The sequence below is a fragment of the Hyla sarda genome, chromosome 6 (genome assembly GCF_029499605.1).
Source record: "Hyla sarda isolate aHylSar1 chromosome 6, aHylSar1.hap1, whole genome shotgun sequence".
Lineage (NCBI taxonomy): Eukaryota > Metazoa > Chordata > Amphibia > Anura > Hylidae > Hyla > Hyla sarda.
In genome coordinates, this window is record NC_079194.1 from 287,865,163 (window position 1) to 287,888,637 (window position 23,475).

Here is a 23,475-nt window from a genome sequence, read left to right on the forward strand (position 1 = left end):
GACTTTTCCACCCATCAACCCTCAGTAAAGCTACCATTGTCCGTAACTTTGCGTCGGAGTCATTATTGCTACCGTGCCTAGCCCAGGATCTAGCGGTATACCTTTGGGTGGTTATAGGCTAAACCACGCCCTGGCATCACGAATACAAGGGGATAATGTTATCTGCCCCTAGGGTAACAACATCTGTCCTCATCACACCCAGTTACCACAGTAGGAGCAAGAGTGAGGAGGCCTGCAGGGTAAGGAGGGTAGGGGCAAAGGTGAGGATGGCTGCAGGGTAAGGAGGGTAGGGGCAAAGGTGAGGAGGGTAGTGGGTTAGCTGGGTACAGTTAAAGGTAAGGGTCTAAAGGTACATGTGGCCCCATTCATTTTCTCCATAGGATAGTGGGAGCCATCGATAGGGCTCATGATACTGAACAGAGACCCCTTCTCTCTCATGGCCATAATCCCTATCGGATCAATTGGACTTCGGAGGAATCAGAGAAAACTTTTGTGTCCTTCCAGGAGGACCATATGAAGGGAATGGTTCCGAAATAACGTTTTGCTTTTCACAGACTTTTTGGTGCGGCATTTTTTTTCAATAGCCCTATAAGGAGCCCTATAAAGAGAGCACCAAGGGCAGTTGTTTTCAAACAGTGTGCCTCCAGCTGTTGCCAAACTACAACTCCCAGCATGCCCGGACAGCCAACGGCTGTCCGGGCATGCTGGAAGTTGTAGTTTGGCAACAGCTGGAGGCACACTGTTTGTAAAGCACAAAATTTGAGGCCAAGGGGCTGAAAAGCAAAAATCCTTTACTATACATCTGAAAATCTGGTCAATTTTTATAACCTGGAAAGACCTTCGGACATAAAATATTGGTCACTAGGGTAGGACAGTCCCTGCGGATGGTCAAATGCTCAGCTGGAAACACGTAGGAAATGTTAGATTATATTCTCATGTCATTATTTTGCAATTACTGCTTCCTGGGTTAAAGTAAATTAATAATTGTCCTGTAAATAAATTAAATTATTTAATTAAATAAATGAATAAATGGATGAACGAATTAATAATTTATTAATTAAGTAAATAAATGAATAAATAAATAAATGAATAAATAGATTAATACATAAACAAATGAATTAATAAATAAATAAAATAAATAATAAATGAAGCTGAGTTAAAGGGGTACTCCGGTGAAAACCTTTTTTCTTTTAAATCAACTGGTGGCAGAAAGTTAAACATATTTGTAAATGACTTCTATTAAAAAATCTTAATCCTTCCTGTACTTATTAGCTGCTGAATACTACAGAGGAAATTCTTTTCTTTTTGGAATGCTCTCTGATGACATCACGACCACAGTTCTCTCTGCTGACGTTATTATAATAATAATAACACTTTATTTATTGTTGTCCTTAGTGGGATTTGAACCCAAGTCCCCAGACCTGCAAGGCAGCAGTGCTAACCACTGAGCCCCCATGCTGCCCTTAGCATACATCTGCTATGCACGGTTGCTAAAATGGACAGAGATGTCAGCAGAGAGCGCTGTGTTCGTGATGTCATCAGTGTTACAAAAAGAAAGGAATTTCCTCTGTAGCATTCAGCAGCTAATAAGTACTGGAAGGATTAAGATTTTTTAATAGAAGTAATTTACAAATATGTTTAACTTTCTGCCACCAGTTGATTTAAAAGAAAAAAGGTTTTCACCGGAGTACCCCTTTAACTCTGCTGAAAAAGCATGAGCGTTTGTCCTCGATGAATCGGTAAAGGGGTAAACACGTCAAGTATGTTGACTTAATACAAATACAGCAAGCCAAAGAATTAGGCCAGGGCTTCGTAGTGTGAATGGGCCCTAAGAAACGTGTCAGTAAAGGATAATAAAGCAACTCATTAAAGGGATATTTCTTTGACTTGTGCTACAGGGGCTGTAAAGTTACTGTAGTTCATAATATAGTTTCTGTACCTGTGTTTGAGGGTGGTCTCGCAGTTCTTATGTGATTTTTGCCCCAATGTTTATTTTTTACAGCATACAAAATGAGTGTCGTCTCAAGTTTTCCCAGGTTGCAGTGAGGCCCAAAACATTACATCACTAATTATGTGTTCAAAGGGAGCCTGTCTGCTTCAATGGGTGGGGGGAGATTATTCTGCAGTGAATTGTAGTTTTGTAACAGCTGTGCTTGTGTGGTGAGTCACGGGGGGTGCGATGTGAGGTGTATGGGGCAGATGGTGTTAACCCCTAAATGTTTGTGATGCCAGGGTGTGGTTTTACCTAAAACAACCCGAACGGTAGCACCGCTAGTCCTCGTTAGGCAGGGCAAATAAGAGTCCAAGGCTAGGTCAGGGTTAACGGTAGCTTTCCTGAGGTAGACAGATGGTACAGTCTTTAAAGCTAGGCGAGGATCCCAGAGAGGTGACCAGTAACACAAGGGACCTCGCAGCTTGCTGGGACTTGCAGTGACTTGACAGACTTTAGCACAGCCACGCTGACTATAATAGACTTGACTTGACTGAAGATAGTGACAGCAGACAGAGATGACTTGACTTATTGACTTGTGGCTGTAATTTAGGCTTGAGGCCTCCAGATGTGCTGGACACTGGCTCTGAGATGTCTGGACTGGACTTCACCTCAGCAGAAAGTGAATTACAAGACAGAGATGAGAGTACCTCCCCCTCTTATAAAGGGGGGCTGGGCAAGGAGCCCATAGGCTAGCTGCGGGTCATCTGGTCACCTGGTGCTCTCTGGGTAACAAACCATGTGACTTTAACATGTGACAACCATAATCATGTGATTAATAACCATGTGACCATATCAAAGGTCCTTTACACATAATATACAATTATACAGACCATAGGGGTACAGTGCAGGTGAGCACTGGGGATGTGCCGGGACTCAAGCTGATAGGACTGTGAGATTCATATCCCGTACTGGGATATCACACTTGAATAGGTGGGGTGACCGATGTGTGTGTGTCGGGGGGGGGGGGGGAGTGAAACACACTTACAAACAAGGGATCCTGAGACTTGTAGTTTAACAGAGGGATTTCCAACAGAAAATAGCCATTTAACAAAAAAATAGCCACAGCGTTACGGTAATCTCACAACATAGCCATTTAGCCCCAAGACAAGCACAGATCCTTTCTAAGCCATGTCCATTACTGTAAGTACTGTAAGTACTAAAACACCTCCCATAGACTTGCATTGAGGGGGCGGGGCTATGACGTCACAAGCTCCCGGAGCTGGCTCCAGCGTTTGGAACAGTTTGTTCCAAATGCTTAGCAGCGGAGTACCCCTTTAGGGTACGTTCAGACGAGCGGATTTCGCTGCGGATCCGCCGCTGAAGGACCTCTGTATGCTGCCTTTACATGTGCCTGCTCGGAGCGGCAATACACCGCTACGAGCAGACACACTGCAATGTGCGAGTCGCCACGTGCATGCGCTGTATACTTGCACATCGCGGCAGTTCTCCGCCTAGCTCATAGAGCAGGGGGAGCGGTCGCAATGTGTGCGAGTAAACATCGCAGTGTGTCTACTCGTAGCGGCGTATTTCCGCTCCGAGCAGGCACATGTAAAGGCAGCATACAGAGGTCCTTCAGCGGCGGATCTGCAGTAAAATACGCTGTAAATTCGCTCGTCTGAACGTACCCTTAAAGAGGTACTCTAGTACTTCACAACTTATCCCCTATCCACAGGATAGGAGATAAACATCTAATTACAGGGTATCTGACTGCTGGGACCTCCCGCGATCTCCAGAACGAAGCTCCGTCTCTCCCTGTGCATAGAGCGATGTGCCGATGTACTCGGATAGCTCTGGCTCTTCTGTAGAGAATGCACGGAGAGCGTGCCCAGATGCCGCTCCATGTACATAGGGGATCATTTTTGAAGTACTGGAGTACTGGGTTATCTATGATTAGAAAAACATAGCAGCCATTCATAAACAGCAAGTAGGTAGTAGTGAGAGTCGGCACTCGTCACCTTAGCTCGTGGACAGGTAAGCAATAGGTAGATAGAAGGAATCCCGGCACACACAATCTTAATGCAAATCACCTGAAGTGTTTATTCATAAGCGTACATAGTGATATGGCAATTCACGGGACGCGTTTCGGCCACCTCATGGCCTTCATCAACTGATCAATCAAAAAATACTCTGATCCCAGCCATTTCAGCAGGTGCCCATCGGTCAGTCACTGCAGGCTACCATGTTAATTTCACGGACTCATGGCCAACCATCATTCCGTTTTTTGTTTTTTAGTTACTCCTGTGGTGGCCCAGTATGGGAGTTGTTACCCCCGTACCCTTGCTGTCCTGTCAGGCAGCCTCCCTGCAGTGACCCCTGGGCCCCCCCTGCATCTGTTCTACTGTAATTGTATATTATCCCCTATGTTATGTATATAAGAATGTTGTATCTTTAAGAAAGGTTAACATGTGATCACCAGTTGTCATGTGAGTTGTCATGTGATTGTTACCCAGGAGGTATCAGTGACCAGGTGACTTAAGGGTGACCAATGGGACCCCACCAGAGTCTCCCCCATAAAAGCCCTGGGAGGAGTCTCTTCTCTCTCTTAGTTTCTGAGTCTTTGCTGAGGTCCAGTGCAGTCGAGTCTAGGAGTGTGTCTGGAGTCATAGGAGTGTGGTGTCCCGGTACCGTATACTATACCGTACCTTGTGTGGTGGTCCCCAAAGCCAGAGTTACTTTGTTCCAGTAGGGTCCTCCTGGTGGGATAGCCCCTTGTCACCTCTTCCTTCTTTAATTTTGTGATGTTTATATGTATATTTAATTGCATATTTAATGGTGAACATAGTGTCGCAGGATCTTAGGTCACATGACTAATGTTAATTCTATTAAGGTATGTTAAAGGACCTTCCTTGGTCACGTGTGTGGTCACATGTTTAGACCATAATTCCTTTGGTAAAGTGAATGACAGATGGTATGGACCAATGAGCTCAAGGCCAGCCCCTGCCCATATAAGGGAGCTGCCAGCCAATCCTCGCTCTCTTGGGTTCCGGACTAGCAGAGAGTAGAGATCCGTGACATTACAAAGACAAGACCAGGCCGAAGCCTGATAATACCGAACCGTGAGTTTTAATACAACTCCCCACTAAACTCCGCGTGACTGCTGGACCTAAACTCAATCCCCTAAATCCAGCAGAACAGCGCATATAAATCTCCTGAGCTTAAAACTCACAAGGTCCCAACCAACTGTCAGGATCCTCATAGACTCTGATTGTACAAAGACTGTTCCTGTTTCATTCTGCATAAAACCTGCAGTAAAAGTTCCGACAGTTTTTTGAAACCTCCGGCTGTGGACAATAATTTATTATACCTCCCTATCGCTCTTGGGATGGGTGGCGATAGGACAAGCATATACAGAGGAGCCCTCACCCTGGCGTCACAACAGTTAAGGGTTAAACCAGCACCCTTTCATCACTGCACAGCTACACCCCATATACCCTATACCCCCACAAGCTTACCACAGGAGCCTCAGGTCAAGTCTGCAGCCACAAGCTACAAGTCTACAAGTAAGCTAAAGGACTGGGTTGTGGACCCTTGCTCTAGTACTTTTGTGGGCAAAATCCTGGACTGTTGGTGGGCCTTGAGGACTGGGTTGGGGACCGCTGATTTAATACTCTTGTAAGCCAAATCCTAAACTGTTGTTGAGCCTTAAGGACTGGGTTGTGGACCCCTGCTCTAGTACTTTTGTGGGCCAAATCCTGGACTGTTGGTGGGCTTCGAGGACTGAGATTGGGACCTCTGATCTAATCTTTTCGTGGGCCAATGCAACCTGGTTATGAGAAGACTTCTTGCAATCTCGTCTTCAAATTCCTTTAAAGCGGTTTGTTGGCCCCAGTTATGGCTCCTCTATACGGTAATAAATGGCTTCAATCTCTATTAATAATCCGTCTTGTGGTCGCCGTTGCTTCCAGTATGTAAGGCTGCCAAAGTTTGACGATTTTTCCACGTTTATTAATCCTCCAGTGTGAAGAGTCCAACTTAATTTAAAAAATGGAAAAACACTTCTGCATTCAACTTGACTTTGTCGATAGAAATAAAACATCATCTTATGAAGTCCGTAAATAATTCCACATTCAATAGCGTTCTCCCCAGAGCCTGGTTACTCTATATACTCAGCCTTGCTGTATTTAGGGTGCATGCCCACTACGTTTCTTAAGATATGGGACCGTATATGGCTGGGGAGAGGGGGGCGGGGCAACTGCACGCTGCCATATGTGGTCCCGTATCTAATGTATTTCAATCAGCGACCGGAGTGAAACGCTGCCTCCGGTTGGCTCCGTTTTGGCCCGTATACGGTTTCCCGACCGGACCTAAAAACGTAGTCAACAGCGTTTGTAGGTCCGGTTGGGAAACCGTATACGGGCCAAAACGGAGCCGACCGGAGGCAGCGTTTCACTCCGGTCACTCATTGAAATACATTAGATACGGGACCGCATACAGCAGCATGCGGTTGCCCCGCCCCCGACTCTCCGCCCCCCTCTCCCCAGCCGTATATGGTCCCGTATCTTAAGAAACGTAGTGTGCATGCACCCTTAAAGGGGTACTCCGCTGCTCAACGTTTGGAGCAAACTGTTCTGAATGCTGGAGCCGACGCCGGGAGCTCGTGACGTCATAGGCCCACCCCCTCGATGCAAGTCTATGGGAGGAGGAGTGACGTCATGAGGGGGCGGGGCTATGACGTCCCAAGCTACCGGCGCCGGCTCCAGCTTTCGGAACTGTTTTAAAGGGGTATACCGGGATTTTTTTTATTTGACTATGCTACAGGCCCTTTAAAGTTAGTGTAGCTCATAATATAGTGTCTGTACCTGTGTTTCATGGTGGTCTCACAATTCTTATGTGATTTTTACTCCTACATTTATTTTTAACAGCATACAAAATGAGTGTCGTCTCAGGTTTTCCCAGGTTGCAGTGCGGCACGAGACATTACAGCACTAGTAGTCAGGTGTTCAGAGGGAGCCTGTCTTTGCTTCAATGGGTGAAGCAACCGCTGGGTGGGAGGGAGATTATTCTGCAAAAATTTGAAACAGCTGGAGGCACCCTGGTCAGAAAACACTGGTCTATTGCATTGAAGGCAGCACAAGTGTGTTTCAATGGATGGGGTGGCTGATGTGTGGGAGGGAGAAAAACGACCTCATACATACAAACAAGGAACTATGGGATTTGTAGTTTGAGAGAACGAACTCCAACAGGAAATACCAGTTCACAAAAAGCTAGCCACAGCGTTATGGTAATCTCACAACATGGCCATTTAGCCCCAAGACAAGCACGGTTCCTTCCTAAGCATGTCCGTTAATGTCTGGCAGGTATGTAGTAAAATCCCTTTATTGTGGATAACCCCTTTAAATGGGTACTCCGCTGCTTTGAGCCGGTGCTGGGAGCTTGTGACGTCATAGCCCCGCCCATCATGGCATGCCCCGCCCCCTAAATGCAAGTCTATGGGAGGGGGCGTTACATGCCCCCTCCCATAGACTTGCATTGAGGGGCGTGGTGTGACATAAGAGGCGGGGCTATGACATCACAAGCTCCCGGCGCCGGCTCTAAGCATTCGGAACATTTTGTTCCAAACGCTGAGCAGCGTAGTACCCCCTTTAAAGGGGTACTCCGCCCCTGGCATCTTATCCCCTATCCAAAGGATAGGGGATAAGATGTTCGATCGCCGCGGTCCCGCTGCTGGGGACCCCGGGGATCGCCGCTGCGGCACCCCGCCATCATTACTGCACAGAGCGAGTTCGCTCTGTGCGTAATGACGGGCGATACAGGGGCCGGCGCAGCGTGACGTCTTGGCTCCGCCCCTCATGACATCACGGCCCGTCCCCTTAATGCAAGTCTATGGCAAGGGGGCATGATGACCGCCACGCCCCCTCCCATAGACTTGTATTGACGGGGGCGGGCCGTGACGTCACAAGGGGCGGAGCCTTGACGTAACGATGTCCCTGTATTGCCCGTCATTACGTGCAGAGCGATCTCGCTCTGCGCAGTAATGATAGCGGGGTGGCTGCAGCAGCGATCCCCGGGGTCCCCAGCAGCGGGACCCCGGCGATCTGACATCTTATCCCCTATCCTTTGGATAGGGGATAAGATGTCTAGGGGGAGATGACCCCTTTAAAGGGAGAGACCTACTTAAAATATTATCTAAAGCTATTAAATGGTAAAATGTGAAATAAGATAAAATGATGATAATATAATATAATATATATATATATATATATATATATATATATATAAAAATAAATAATAATAATAAAAATGATAATAAAAATGAAATAATAAGAAAGTGATAACATGATGACAGCCATTGCTCTGTCCCACCAGGCTCACACATGACATTACCCTGGAGGAGTTTGAAGATGAAGATTTATCCGAGATTACGGAGATCACCGACGAATGTGGAATCAGTTTGCACTGCAACGAGAGCCGGCGCTGCAAGGTGAGTCCCTGCAAACACCAACACACTATAGATAGTCACATTCTATGTTCATGGTTTTGTGCGCAAAGTAATTGTTATAGCTGACTATGACTATGTTCACACCTGAGCTCTGTTCAGGAAAATCCTTTACACCTGTACCTGTGCACCCTGGAGTGTTTTGATGCCTATGAGGTCTAATATCCGTCATTGACTGTAAGTGCGCGGCTATTGATAGTAATAGTAGTAGATTGCATGAAGCGAGCGCACCTCAGCCAGCGATATCTGTCATTAAACCCTTAAAGGGGTACTCCGGTGAAAAACATTTTTTTTTTTTCTAAATCAACTGGTGCCAGAAAGTTAAACAGATTTGTAAATTACTTCTATATTAAAAAATGTTTACTCTTCCAGTACTTTTTAGTAGCTGTATGCTACGGTGGAAATTTTTTTTATTTTTTTTTTTATTTCGTTGTGTCTTGTCCACAGTGCTCTCTGCTGACACCTGACGCCCGTATCAGGAACTGTCCAGAGCAGGAGAAAATCCCCATGGCAAACCTATGCTGCTCTGGACAGTTCCTGACACGGACAGAGGTGTCAGCAGAGAGCACTGTGGACAAGACGAAAAAGAAATTCAAAAAGAAGAAAATAATTTCCTCTGTAGCATACAGCTGCTAAAAAGTACTGGAAGGGTAAAGATTTTTTTTTTATAGAAGTAATTTACAAATCTGTTTAACTTTCTAGCATCAGTTCATTTAAAAAAAAGAAAATAAAAAAAAAGGTTTTCCACCGGAGTACCCCTTTAAGTGTCGTGATCAGTAGCGATCACGGCACTTAAAGGGGTACTCCGGTGATAAACTTTTTTTTTATTTTTTTTATTCAACTGGTGCCAGAAAGTTAAACAGATTTGTGAATTACTTCTATTAAAAAATCTTAATCCTTCCTGTACTTATTAGCTGCTGAATACTACAGTGAAAATTCTTTTCCGTTTGAAACACAAAGCTGAATCACGAGCACAGTGCTCTCTGCTGACATCACGAGCACAGTGCTCTCTACTGACATCTCTGTCCATTTTATGAACAGTCCAGAACAGCATATGTTTGCTATGGGGATTTCCTTTTACCCTGGACAGTTCCTAAAAATGGACAGAGATGTCAGTCGAGAGCACTTTGCTCGTGATGTCAGCAGAGAGCACTGTGCTCGTGATTCAGCTTTGTGTTTCAAACGGAAAAAAATTTCCACTGTAGGATTCAGCAGCTAATAAGTACAGGAAGGATTAAGATTTTTTTATAGAAGTAATTTACAAATCTGTTTAACTTTCTGGCACCAGTTGATTTAAAAAAAAAAAAAAGTTTTTCACCGGAGTACCCCTTTAAGAGACTTAAAGGAGAAGTCTTGTGGTAAAAAAATGTATTCCCTATCCGCAGGATAGGGGATCAGTTTTAGATTGCCAGGGTCTGACCACTGGAGACCCTGCCATGTCCAGTATGGAGCACCGGCTCTCCCCCAGAGCGGCGCGTCATGACCCCAGCCCAAACCGGGGGGCTGCCAAACCCCCTCCATATAGCTCTATGGGAGAGCTGAAGATAGCCGAACGGAAAGCTATATGGAGGGTTCGCGACGGCCCCTGCTTCGTGTGGAGGTCGTGATGCGCCACTCCCAGGGAGAGTCAGGGCTCCATACAGAAGATCACGGGGGGGCCCAGCAGTCAGACCTCTCTGCGGATAGGGGATACGTTTTTTACCAGGAGACTTCTCCTTTAATGAAACATATATGGTGTCCGACCGGTTTACTTTTGCTTAGGCCGACTCTATCAGTGTAAATATTTTCTAATACAGTATATGATGTGACCAAAAATGAGCAATTCTGGATCATCAATATTATATTTTAATAGTTCGGACAATGGACAATTCCACAGGCGATGATAGCAAATATGTTTTTATTTATTTATTTTTTGTATTTCAAAAATGGGGGGGGGTTCATTTTTCTTATGGAAGTTTATATATATATATATATATATATATATATGTATTAAAAACTTATTTTTATTATGATTTTTTTTTTTTTTACTATTATTATTTTATTCCATAGGGGACTTGTATAAGCAATCATTAGATTGCTCATACTGAATAATGCTATTGCTGTGAAAAAAAGACATCCTAATGCACTGTATGCTCACAGCCTTATTTCCCTAGTGCAGTGGTCTTCAACCTGCGGACCTCCAGATTTTGCAAAACTACAACTCCCAGCATGCCCGAACAGCCGTTGGCTGTCCGGGCATGCTGGGAGTTGTAGTTTTGCAACATCTGGAGGTCCGCTGGTTGGAGACCACTGCCCTAGTGCCTAGTGAACCCCTTTAGGTCATGTAAATACGTCGGAATTTCCGCGGGAATATTCCTTTCGGACATTCCGCTGCAGCAGAGCCCCATCGATTTTAGTGGGATTCTGCTGCACTGTGCACACGGCGGAAATCCCAATTGCGGCATCGGCAGATAAAATAGACATGTCTATTCTTTCTGTGGATTCTGCTTGGAAATGGATTCTGCTCGTCTATTGTTTTTATTTATTTATTTTTTGTATTTCAAAAATGGGAGGTGGGTCATTTTTCTTATGTAAGGTTTTTATATATATATATATATATATATATTAAAAAACTTTATTTTTTTATAAAAAAAATTTTGTAACTATTATTATTTTATTCCATAGGGGACTTGTATAAGCAATCATTAGATTGCTCATGCTGAATAATGCTATTGCTGTCGTCACAAGGCCGCAACATAAAAAAATGTGAAAAAAAGACTTCCTAATGCACTGTATGCTCACAGTCTTATTTCCCTAGTGCAGTGGTCTTCAACCTGCGGACTTCCAGATGTTGCAAAACTACAACTCCCAGCATGCCCGGACAGCCGTTGGCTGTCCGGGCATGCTGAGAGTTGTAGTTTTGCAACATCTGGAGGTCCGCAGGTTGGAGACCACTGCCCTAGTGCCTAGTGAACCCCTTTAGGCCATGTAAATACGTCGGAATTTCCGCGGGAATATTCCATTCGGACATTCCGCTGCAGCAGAGCCCCATCGATTTTAGTGGGATTCTGCTGCACTGTGCACACGGCGGAAATCCCAATTCCGGCATCGGCAGATAGAATAGACATGTCTATTCTTTCTGTGGATTCTGCTCGGAAATGGATTCTTCTCGTCTATGAGACGGCCCATTTCCGAGTGGTCCTAGCACCCGCCGGATCATTCAAATGTGCTGTATGTCCGTCCGTGTTATCCGGGCAGACATTCCGCAGTGGGCTGGATGCTGAGATGATCTGCATACATTACTACCCCACCCTGGGCATTGCTAGTCATTCATATTCCTTTTTTGGCGCCATCCCTAAACTTCATTATGTATGCAGGGAGGCCCAGCAGATGTCATGGGATTTTGTGAAGCTATCATGTGTCGCTGCCAGCAGACGCCAGCTCAGCTAAGATGGGGTTAATGGTGCAGCAGATGGGTGATGACCACCCTTAGCCTCTGCTATCACCAGGACCTGGCCAAACCTAAGAATACAGTTTATTGTCTTCATCTTCATGTATTCTTGTATTGGACTACCTCTATAGGTTCTTTTTTGAGTGGTCGTGGAATCGACAACTTCTATGTAAGGTTACTCAATGGTCATCGTAATTTAAAGGGGTATTCCAGGAATAAACTTTTTTTTTAATATATCAACCGGCTCCAGAAAGTTAAACAGATTTGTAAATTACTTCTATTAAAAAATCTTAATCCTTTCAGTACTTATGAGCTTCTGAAGTTAAAGTGTAGCTCCCACCAAGTAATATATAATCTAATATGTCCCTACCTATTAGTAATCTAGCCCTAACCCCCTACCTGGCTTTAAAAAAAACTTTTAAATCGCTTTAATAGAGCAGATTTAGTGCTTCTAAATCTGCTCTATAAAGCAGGGCAGGAATCAGCGCTTCCCAGCAGGCACGACGTCACTGATGCCTTGCTGGGCGCTTGCTTCCGCCCTCAGATCGTCTATGCAGGGCTCCTGTCGGGAGCGCGCATAGATGATCTGCCAATAGCACTGCAGATCAGACTTACCCTTCAGGAGGATCAGCGCAGCAATGAGTGCGCGCTGCCTCCGGACAGGGTAACGGGGGCGGGCGATGCCGCGCGCGAGGCCAGTGGAGCTGGCCAATGCGCGCAGCCCCAGTTATCAGCGTGCTCGCTCTTGCCTGTCTGATTGACAGGCGGGAGCGAGCACAGCAGTGCCTGAATTTCGACTCATTGCCAGGCTGAAATGAGTCCAAATTCAGTGGTGACTTCACTGCTGAATGCATTCTGCCACTAGGAGGGCGACCCCTAGTGGCCGAATTTAAAAGTGATTTTAAACTTGTTTAAAATCACTTTTTTTAATTAAAGTATATTAGAGATATGTTGTAGTACTTAAGTACTACAGCATATCCATTTTTTTACTTCATGACAGTGCCCATTTAAGGTTGTTCTTTTCTGTCTTAATCCTCTCTGATGACACGTGTCTCGGGAAACGCCAAGTTTAGAAGCAAATCCCCATAGCAAACCTCTTCTAAACTGGGCATTTCCCGAGACAGGTGTCATCAGAGAGGATTTAGACAGAAAAGAACAACCTTAACTTCAGAAGCTCATAAGTACTGAAAGGATTAAGATTTTTTAATAGAAGTAATTTACAAATCTGTTTAACTTTCTGGAGCCAGTTGATATATATAAAAAGGTTTTTTCCTGGATAACCCCTTTAACCCCTTAACGACGCAGGACGTATATTTACGTCCTGCGCCGGCTCCCGCGATATGAAGCGGGATCGCGCCGCGATCCTGCATCATATCGCGTCGGTCCCGGCGATCATCAACATCCGGGACCCGCGGCTAATACCATACATCGCCGATCGCGGCGATGTGCGGTATTAACCCTTTAGAAGCGGCGGTCAAAGCTGACCGCCGCTTCTGAAGTGAAACTGAAAGTGACCCGGCTGCTCAGTCGGGCTGTTCGGGACCGGCGCGGTGAAATCGCGGCGTCCCGAACAGCTGATCGGACACCGGGAGGGCCCTTACCTGCCTCCTCGCTGTCCGATTGGCGAATGACTGCTCCGTGCCTGAGATCCAGGCAGGAGCAGTCAAGCGCCGATAATGCTGATCACAGGCGTGTTAATACACGCCAGTGATCAGCATAGGAGATCAGTGTGTGCAGTGTTATAGGACCTATGGGACCTGTAACACTGCAAAAAAAAATGTAAAAAAAAAAGTGTTAATAAAGGTCATTTAACCCCTTCCCTAATAAAAGTTTGAATCACCCCCCTTTTCCCATAAAAAAAATAAAACAGTGTATAAAAAAATAAACATATGTGGTATCGCCGTGTGCGTAAATGTCCGAACTATAAAAAATATATCATTAATTAAAAAAAGCGTATTTTGGTCACTTTTTATACCATTAAAAAAATGAATAAAAAGTGATCAAAAAGTCCGATCAAAATAAAAATCATACCAATAAAAACTTCAGATCACGGCGCAAAAAATGAGTCCTCATACCGCCCTGTACATGGAAAAATAAAAAAGTTATAGGGGTCAGAAGATGACATTTTTAAACGTATACATTTTCCTGCATGTAGTTATGATTTTTTCCAGAAGTGCAACAAAATCAAACCTATATAAGTAGGGGATCATTTTAACCGTATGGACCTACAGAATAATGATAAGGTGTAATTTTTACCGAAATATGCACTGCGTAGAAACGGAAGCCCCCAAAAGTTACAAAATGGCGTTTTTTTTCGATTTTGTCGCACAATGATTTTTTTTTCCGTTTCGCCGTGCATTTTTGGGTAAAATGACTAATGTCACTGCAAAGTAGAATTGGCGACGCAAAAAATAAGCCATAATATGGATTTTTAGGTGGAAAATTGAAAGGGTTATGATTTTTAAAAGGTAAGGAGGAAAAAACGAAAGTGCAAAAACGGAAAAACCCTGAGTCCTTAAGGGGTTAACGGCCATCTGTGACCGAAAACAACTTATCCCTTAAGTTGACCCCCCCCGCGATATCCTGCACAGGGTCACGGCTCTGCCGCGGCTCTGCCGTGGCTCTCCCGTGCAGAAGGTGTGCCGGCCGCAGCGTGACGCCGTGGCAGACACGCCTCCTCCATGTAGTTCTATGGGAGAGGCAGCATTCGCTACGCGCATTAACGCTCTCACTGAGCGCTAATGCAGGGACCCCGTTCAGGAGATCGTGGGGGGTCCTAACGGTCGAACCCCCACGCGATTAAACACTTATCCCCTATCCTGTGGATAGGGGATAAGTTATATAATGCTGCAGTTGTCCTTTAAAGGGGTACTCCGGTGGGAAACTTTTTTTTTTTTTTTTGGTGCCAGAAAGTTAAACAGATTTGTAAATTACTTCTATTAAAAAATCTTAATTCTTCCAGTACTTATTAGCAGCTGTATGCTACAGAGGAAATTCTATTATTTTTTCATTTCTTTTTTGTGTGGTCCACAGTGCTCTCTGCTGACACCTCTGACCATGTCAGGAACTGTCCAGAGCAGCATAAGTTTGCTATGGGGATTTTCTCCTGCTCAGGACAGTTCCTGATACGGGCATCCTGATGTGAACAAGACAAAAAAGAAATTAAAAAATAATAGAATTTCCTCTGTAGCAAACAGCTGCTAATAAGTACTGGAAGGGTAAATATTTTTTAATAGAAGTAATTTACAAATCTGTTTGTAGATTGTTTTCCACCAGAGTACCCCATCAAGTGTGTAACTTGACTGTCGGAAAGAATAGTTCACCCTTCCGCACCCCTTAGGCTAAGTTTCCACTAAGTTTTTTTTTTTCTGGCAGTTTTTGAGCCAAAGCCAAAAGTGTATTCAAAAGGAATAGGACATATAAAAGGAAGGACTTACACTTCTCCGTTATGGATCCACTTCTGACTTTGGCTCAAAAACTGCAGTGGCAGAAATCCAAAAACTGCCAGAAAAAAAAAACAAGTGGAAACAAAAAATAAATAAATAAACAAGTGGAAACTTAAAGGGGTACTCCGGTGAAAACCTTTTTTCTTTTAAATCAACTGGTGCCAGAAAGTTAAACATATTTGTAAATGACTTCTATTAAAAAATCTTAATCCTTCCAGTACTTATTAGCTGCTGAATGCTACAGAGGAATTTCCTTTCTTTTTGGAACACTGATGACATCACGAGCACAGTGCTCTCTGCTGACATCTCTGTCTATTTTAGTAACCGTGCATAGCAGCTGTAGGCTAAGGGCAGCATGGTGGCTTAGTGGTTAGCAGTGCTGCCTTGCAGTGCTGGGGACTTGGGTTCAAATCCCACTAAGGACAACAATAAATAAATAAAGACTTATTATTATTATAACGTCAGCAGAGAGCACTGTGCTCGTGATGTCATCAGAGAGCATTCAAAAAAGAAAATAATTTCCTCTGTAGTATTCAGCAGCTAATAAGTACAGGAAGGATTAAGATTTTTTAATAGAAGTAATTTACAAATATGTTTAACTTTCCAGAGACAGTTGATTTAAAAGAAAAAAGGTTTTCACCGGAGTACCCCTTTAACCTTACCCTGGTTCCCCGTCTCAAAGTTTGTTTTGTCATGACTTGGCCGGTGCCTTTTTTTAATGTCTATTTTAGTGTTTTCCAACCAGTGTGCCTCCAGCTGTTGCAAAACTGCAACTCCCAGCATGCCCGGACAGCCTTTGGCTGTCCGGGCATGCTGGGAGTTGCAGTTTTGCAACAGCTGGAGGCACACTGGTTGGAAAACAAGGGCCACCAATTTCCTGTGCCCCTATCAATAATTTTTTTACTTTGCAGTTTTAGGTTGCATCATGATCATCTATATGCCCTCGCTTCAGACGCTTCCAACAAGCAGTTCCATGTAAATAACATCTCTTTCCCTTCACCCCTGCAAGGCTGCAACGTCCAGTCCCATGTAAAGAACATCTCTTCTATGCCATCAACCCCTGCAACATACAGTCCCATGTAAATAACATCTCTCCTATCCTTTCAGCCCCTCAACATACAATCCCATGTACCTAACATCATTTCTATGCCTTAAGCCCCTTTAACATACAGTCCCATGTAAATAACAGCTCTCCTTTCTGTTCAGGTCCTCCAACATACAGTCCCATGTAAATAACATCTCTCCTATCCTTTCAGACCCTCAACATACAATCCCATGTACCTAACATCATTTCTATGCCTTAAGCCCCTTTAACATACAGTCCCATGTAAATAACAGCTCTCCTTTCTGTTCAGGTCCTCCAACATACAGTCCCATGTAAATAACATCAATCTTATGCCTTCAGACCCTCTAAAATACAGTCCCATGTAAATAACATCTCTCCTAAGCCTTCAGCCCCTTCATCATACAGTCCCATGTAAATAACATCTCTCACCTATCCCTACAGCCCCTCCAGCATAAGGTCCCATGTAAATAACATCTCTCCTATGCCTTCAGCTCATTCAACGTACAGTCCTATGTACAGTCTCCTTTCCCTTCTACAAAGCCGACATATAGTCCCATGTAAATAACATTACTCTCTTGCTTCAGCCTTTTCTAACATACAGTCCCATGTAAATAACATCTCTCCAATGCCTTCAGCTCCTTCAACGTACAGTCCTATGTACAGTCTCCTTTCCCTTCAACAAAGCCGACATATAGTCTCATGTAAATAACAGTACTCTCTTGCTTCAGCCTTTTCTAACATACAGTCCCATGTAAATAACATTACTCTCTTGCTTCAGCCTTTTCTAACATACAGTCCCATGTAAATAACATCTCTCCAATGCCTTGAGTCCCTGCAACATACAGTCATATATAAATAACATTACCCCCTTACCTCAGCCTCCTTCAACATACAGTCCCATGTAGATAACATTACCCCCTTACCTCAGCCTTCTCCAACATACAGTCCCATGTAAATAACATTAATCTCTCACTTCAGCCTTTTTTTCCCCATACAGTCCCATGTAAATAACATCTCTCCAATTCCTTCATCCCCTGCAACATACAGTCATATATAAATAACATTACCCCCTTACCTCAGCCTCCTCCAACATACAGTCCCATGTAAATAACATTACCTTTCTTACCTTAGCCTCCTCCAACATACAGTCCCATGTAAATAACATTACCTTTCTTACCTTAGCCTCCTCCAACATACAGTCCCATGTAAATAACATTACCTTTCTTACCTTAGCCTCCTCCAACATACAGTCCCATGTAAATAACATTAATCTCTCACTTCAGCCATTTTTCCCCCATACAGTCCCATGTAAATAACATATCTCCAATTCCTTCATCCCCTGCAACATACAGTCATATATAAATAACATTACCCCCTTACCTCATCCTCCTCCAACATACAGTCCCATGTAAATAACATTACCTTTCTTACCTTAGCCTCCTCCAACTTACAGTCCCATGTAAATAACATTAACTTTCTTACCTTAGCCTCTTCCAACTTACAGTCCCATGTAAATAACATTACCTTTCTTACCTTAGCCTCCTCCAACATACAGTCCCATGTAAATAACATTACCTTTCTTACCTTAGCCTCCTCCAACATACAGTCCCATGTAAATAACATTACCTTTCTTACCTTAGCCTCCTCCAACTTACAGTCCCATGTAAATAACATTACCTTTCTTACCTTAGCCTCCTCCAACATACAGTCCCATGTAAATAACATTACCTTTCTTACCTTAGCCTCCTCCAACATACAGTCCCATGTAAATAACATTACTCCACATCCCTAAGCTGACAGCGTCTGAGAGAGAGAGCTATAATGGCCAAGTTGTCACCCAGCTTTGCCTAAAACTGAACAAAACACAAAAAAATAAATAGATATCTATCTATTCATTTATTTATTTGTGTTTTTTTTGTTTTGTTTTTTTCTTTATCTTAATGAATTAATTGTTTTATGTTTGTGTTGTAAATTGCTGCTAGGACTGGGGTATTTGTTTATAAAACTTGCCATTGCCTGTAATTTATCCAGCATATGATACAGGTACTAATACCAGCAGGACTTTTGTATACATTATGAGGGAGCAGTGCAGTTGCCCATAGCAACCAATCAGATCTCTTCTTTCATTTCTCAGAGGCCTTTTCAAAAATGAAAGAAGCGATCTGATTGGTTGCTATGGGCAACTGCACTGCTTTTCCTCTACACAGGTTTTGATAAATTACCCCCTATATCTATATGACTGGCGGCCTCTATTAGGACACTGGTCCCAGCAGGAACCTCAGGTCAGGCCAGTGTGAGCTCCTCATCCCCTCCTGCACCCTCAATCTGCTCCTCTGTCCTTATCATCTCTATGTTGTCTGCTAATGCTTATTCCCCTGAGTGCCCGTCCTGTGCCGTCTATGCCAGTCAGGATTTTCAGTGACGCTGCAGCTCCACCAGTGACATCCCCCACCAGTGACATCCCCCACCAGTGACATCCTCCACCAGTGACATCCTCCACCAGTGACATCCCCCACCAGTGACATCCCCCACCAGTGACATCCTCCACCAGTGACATCCCCCACCAGTGACATCCTCCACCAGTGACATCCCCCACCAGTGACATCCCCCACCAGTGACATCCTCCACCAGTGACATCCTCCACCAGTGACATCCTCCACCAGTGACATCCCCCACCAGTGACATCCCCCACCAGTGACATCCTCCACCAGTGACATCCTCCACCAGTGACATCCTCCACCAGTGACATCCTCCACCAGTGACATCCTCCACCAGTGACATCCTCCACCAGTGACATCCTCCACCAGTGACATCCCCCACCAGTGACATCCCCCACCAGTGACATCCCCCACCAGTGACATCCCCCACCAGTGACATCCCCCACCAGTGACATCCCCCACCAGTGACATCCCCCACCAGTGACATCCCCCACCAGTGAAATCCTCCACCAGTGACATCCCCCACCAGTGACATCCCCCACCAGTGACATCCTCCACCAGTGACATCCCCCACCAGTGACATCCCCCACCAGTGACATCCCCCACCAGTGACATCCCCCACCAGTGGCATCCCCCACCAGTGACATCCTCCACCAGTGACATCCCCCACCAGTGACATCCCTCACCAGTGACATCCCCCACCAGTGACATCCCCAACCAGTGACATCCCCCGCCAGTGACATCCCCCGCCAGTGACATCCCCCGCCAGTGACATCCCCCGCCAGTGACATCCCCCGCCAGTGACATCCCCCGCCAGTGACATCCCCCGCCAGTGACATCCCCCGCCAGTGACATCCCCCACCAGTGACATCCCCCACCAGTGACATCCCCCACCAGTGACATCCCCCACCAGTGACATCCCCCACCAGTGACATCCCCCACCAGTGACATCCCCCACCAGTGACATCCCCCACCAGTGACATCCCCCACCAGTGACATCCCCCACCAGAGACATCCCCCACCAGAGACATCCCCCACCAGAGACATCCCCCACCAGAGACATCCCCCACCACTGACATCCCCCACCTGAGACATCCCCCACCAGAGACATCCCCCACCAGAGACATCCCCCACCAGAGACATCCCCCACCACTGACATCCCCCACCAGTGACATCCCCCACCAGAGACATCCTCCACCAGTTGACTAGAAGTCCTGCACATGCTGTTTTGTCTGTGTTTTGCCTTCCAGTTATTACAGTGACACTTGGGGACATTTTGACATTGTCCCTCTCTGTCCCCACCAGGCAGTCATGCTATTCACCCCCCCTCACCCTCCCAGCAGATGATGTCAGTCTGTCCCTCTCCCTCCCCCTGGTCCCATGACTCTGTCTCCTGATCCCCCAGAGCCGCCTGCGTGCTGATCCTGGTCCTGCCCCAGGAGGGGGGGGAGCTGCCAGTCGGATCCAGGCAGAGATGCTTCAGCTGGACCTGATCGATGCCGGACAAATCCCCGAAGAAGAGATCTTGCCTCCTGTGGATCCCAGGCCAATACTTCCAGCAACTATGGACACCTACAGACCTAAGAGGCCGACAACTCTCAACCTGTTTCCACAGGCACCACGCACACAGGTAAGTGTATGGCTCCACCATGTTGAATAAATACACACTACGGTCATCTAGTAGTCAGGACACCTTCAAGGTAGGTCACATGGAGTCTTGACACCTTTATAGAGTAGCCCAAACCATTAACTTATGTAACTGGTGCTGTGAACTTATGTAACCCCTTAGACCTTGTGCAAGGATTTTTGCCACCCTAGGCAAAAGCTAATTTTGTCACCCCCTTGATTCCGCCCATTGGCCCACCCTTTGACAAGCCCTGCCTTACTTATGGGGTGACACACTGTAACAAGCCTCCTCCTCATGTAATTAGCTTACTACTGGGGTGACACACTGTAACAAACCTCCTCCTCATGTAATCACATTATTACTGAGGTGACACACTGTAACAAGCCTCCTCTTCATATACTTAGCTTACTACTGGGGTGACACACTGTAACAATCCCCCTCCTCATGTAATTAGCTTACTACTGGGGTGACACACTGTAACAAGCCCCCTCCTTATGTAATCTCCTTACTACTGGGGTGACACACTGTAACAAGCCCCCTCCTCATGTAATCACCTTACTACTGGGGTGACACACTGTAACAAGCCTCCTCCTCATGTAATCCTCTTACTACTGGGGTGACACACTGTAACAAGCCTCCTCCTCATATACTTAGCTCACTACTGGGGTGACACACTGTAACAAGCCTCCTCCTCATGTAATCACCTTACTACTGGGGAGACACACTGTAACAAGCCTCCTCCTCATGTAATTAGCTTACTACTGGGGTGACACACTGTAACAAACCTCCTCCTCATGTAATCACCACATTATTACTTAGGTGACACACTGTAACAAGGCCCCTCCTCATATACTTAGCTTACTACTGGGGTGACACACTGTAACAAGCCCCCTCCTCATATACTTAGCTTACTACTGGGGTGACACACTGTAACAAGCCCCCTCCTCATGTAATCTCCTTACTACTGGGGTGACACACTGTAACAAGCCTCCTCCTCATTTAATCTCCTTACTACTGGGGTGACACACTGTAACAAACCTCCTCCTCATGTAATCTCCTTACTACTGGGGTGACACACTGTAACAAACCTCCTCCTCATGTAATCTCCTTACTACTGGGGTGACACACTGTAACAAAACCCACTCAATGTTCCAGACGCTGGGTAGAGGAGTAACCCTTTAACTTTCTTGCGGCAGGCAGAGCTGCACCCCTCATCAAGAGGGTGCTCTAGGCGGCTGCCTATTTTGCCTATAGGCAGAGCCGGCCCCAATCTTCCCTTCATATCACTAAGAGTGATAGATTGGTGTCAATAAGGGTGTAAATGGCCAAAAGTGTACAACCGCATAGTCGTACTTACTCTATAAAAGTCCTGAGAGGAAGAATATGCGGCAACATTTTCTTATACATCATATTAGTCTACAATAAACCAGGTCCTTGTGGATATCTGCATAAATATGGTAAAACACTGACTTTTCCAGTCCTTTAAAGGGGTACTCCGGTGGAAAACATTTTTTTTTTAAATCAACTGGTGCAAGAAAGTTAAACAGATTTGTAAATGACTTCTATTAAAAAAAATCTTAATCCTTCCTGTACTTTTTAGCAGCTGTATGCTACAGAGGAAATTCTTTTCTTTTTGAATTTCTTTTTTGTCTTGTCCACAGTGCTCTCTGCTGACACCTGATTGCCGTATCAGGAACTGTCCAGAGCAGGAAAAAATCCCCATTGCAAACCTACGCTGCTCTGGATAGTTCCTGACACGGACAGAGGTGTCAGCAGAGAGCACTGTGGACAAGACAAAAAAGAAATTCAAAAAGAAAAGAATTTCCTCTGTAGCATACAGCTGCTAAGAAGTACTGGATGGGTAAAGATGGAAAACATTTTTTTTTAAATCAACTGGTGCAAGAAAGTTAAACAGATTTGTAAATTACTTCTATTAAAAAAAATCTTAATCCTTTCAGTACTTATTAGCAGCTGTACGCGACAGAGGAATTTCTTTACTTTTTGAATTTCTTTTTTGTCTTGTCCACAGTGCTCTCTGCTGACACCTGATTGCCGTATCAGGAACTGTCCAGAGCAGGAGAAAATCCCCATTGCAAACCAATGCTGCTCTGGACAGTTCCTGACACGAACAGAGGTGTCAGCAGAGAGCACTGTGGAAAAGACAAAAAAGAAATTAAAAAAGAAAAGAATTTCCTCTGTAGCATACAGCTGCTAATAAGTACTGGAAGGGTAAAGATATTTTAATAGAAGTCATTTACAAATCTGCTTAACTTTCTGCTACCAGTTGATTTAAAAAATAAAAAATTCCACCAGAGTACCCCTTTAAGATTTTTATAGAAATCTTCTTCCAACCACTAGAAACTAGAGGTAACATTGGGATCTTTTGTACACCAGCAAAATTTGTCATAGTCTGTCACAGGACACAGGCAAACCCTGGATTTTTTTGGGGAAAAATATACCCACTAATTTGGTACCCAGATAAATGGTGTCACACAGTGCCCAGACCAGTGTTTCCCAACTAGGATGCCTCCAGCTGTTACAAAACTACAACTCCCAGCATGCCCGGACAGCCAACGGCTGTCCGGGCATGCTGGGAGTTGTAGTTTTGCAACAGCTGGAGGCACCCTGGTTGGGAAACCCTGGCCCAGACAGATTTGCACAATGCCAGGATAAACAGTGCTGTGTAGTGCCAAGAAAAATAGTACATACACTGCCTAAATAATGCCACACAGTGTCTATATAAATAGTGCCATACAGTGCTCAGACAGCGCTGCACAAAGCCCAGATAATCAGTGCTATACAATGCCAAAAAAAAAAAAGTCTATATACAACACCTAGCATGCTGGAAGTTGTAGATTTGCAACAGCTGGAGGCACCCTGGTTGGAAAACACTGCCATAGGGTATGGAATCCCAGTGGAGAACAGCTGTACTGAATCCAGGTGCATTCCCTAAGTTATTGAGTTAGCAGAACTATTTAGGCAACTATATGGCAGTATTATTTGGGGTCTGCTTAGGGTAACTTGTGCAGTGTATCAGTT

General features: G+C 45.0%; 1 protein-coding gene across 10 annotated transcripts in view; it reads left to right on the forward strand.

Moving 5' to 3' along the window:
• Positions 1-23,475, forward strand: part of MAPK8IP1 (mitogen-activated protein kinase 8 interacting protein 1) — a 97,391-nt gene that overhangs the window by 41,611 nt on the left and 32,305 nt on the right. For 9 of the 10 annotated variants that reach the window (XM_056527613.1, XM_056527614.1, XM_056527615.1 and 6 more), the window contains exons 2-3: positions 8,300-8,414; positions 20,215-20,439. In XM_056527613.1, coding sequence (XP_056383588.1) covers positions 8,300-8,414; positions 20,215-20,439 — 340 coding nt within the window. Of the gene's footprint in view, positions 1-8,299; positions 8,415-20,114; positions 20,440-23,475 lie in introns of those variants that run through there. The other variant, XM_056527622.1, reaches the window with a different exon arrangement.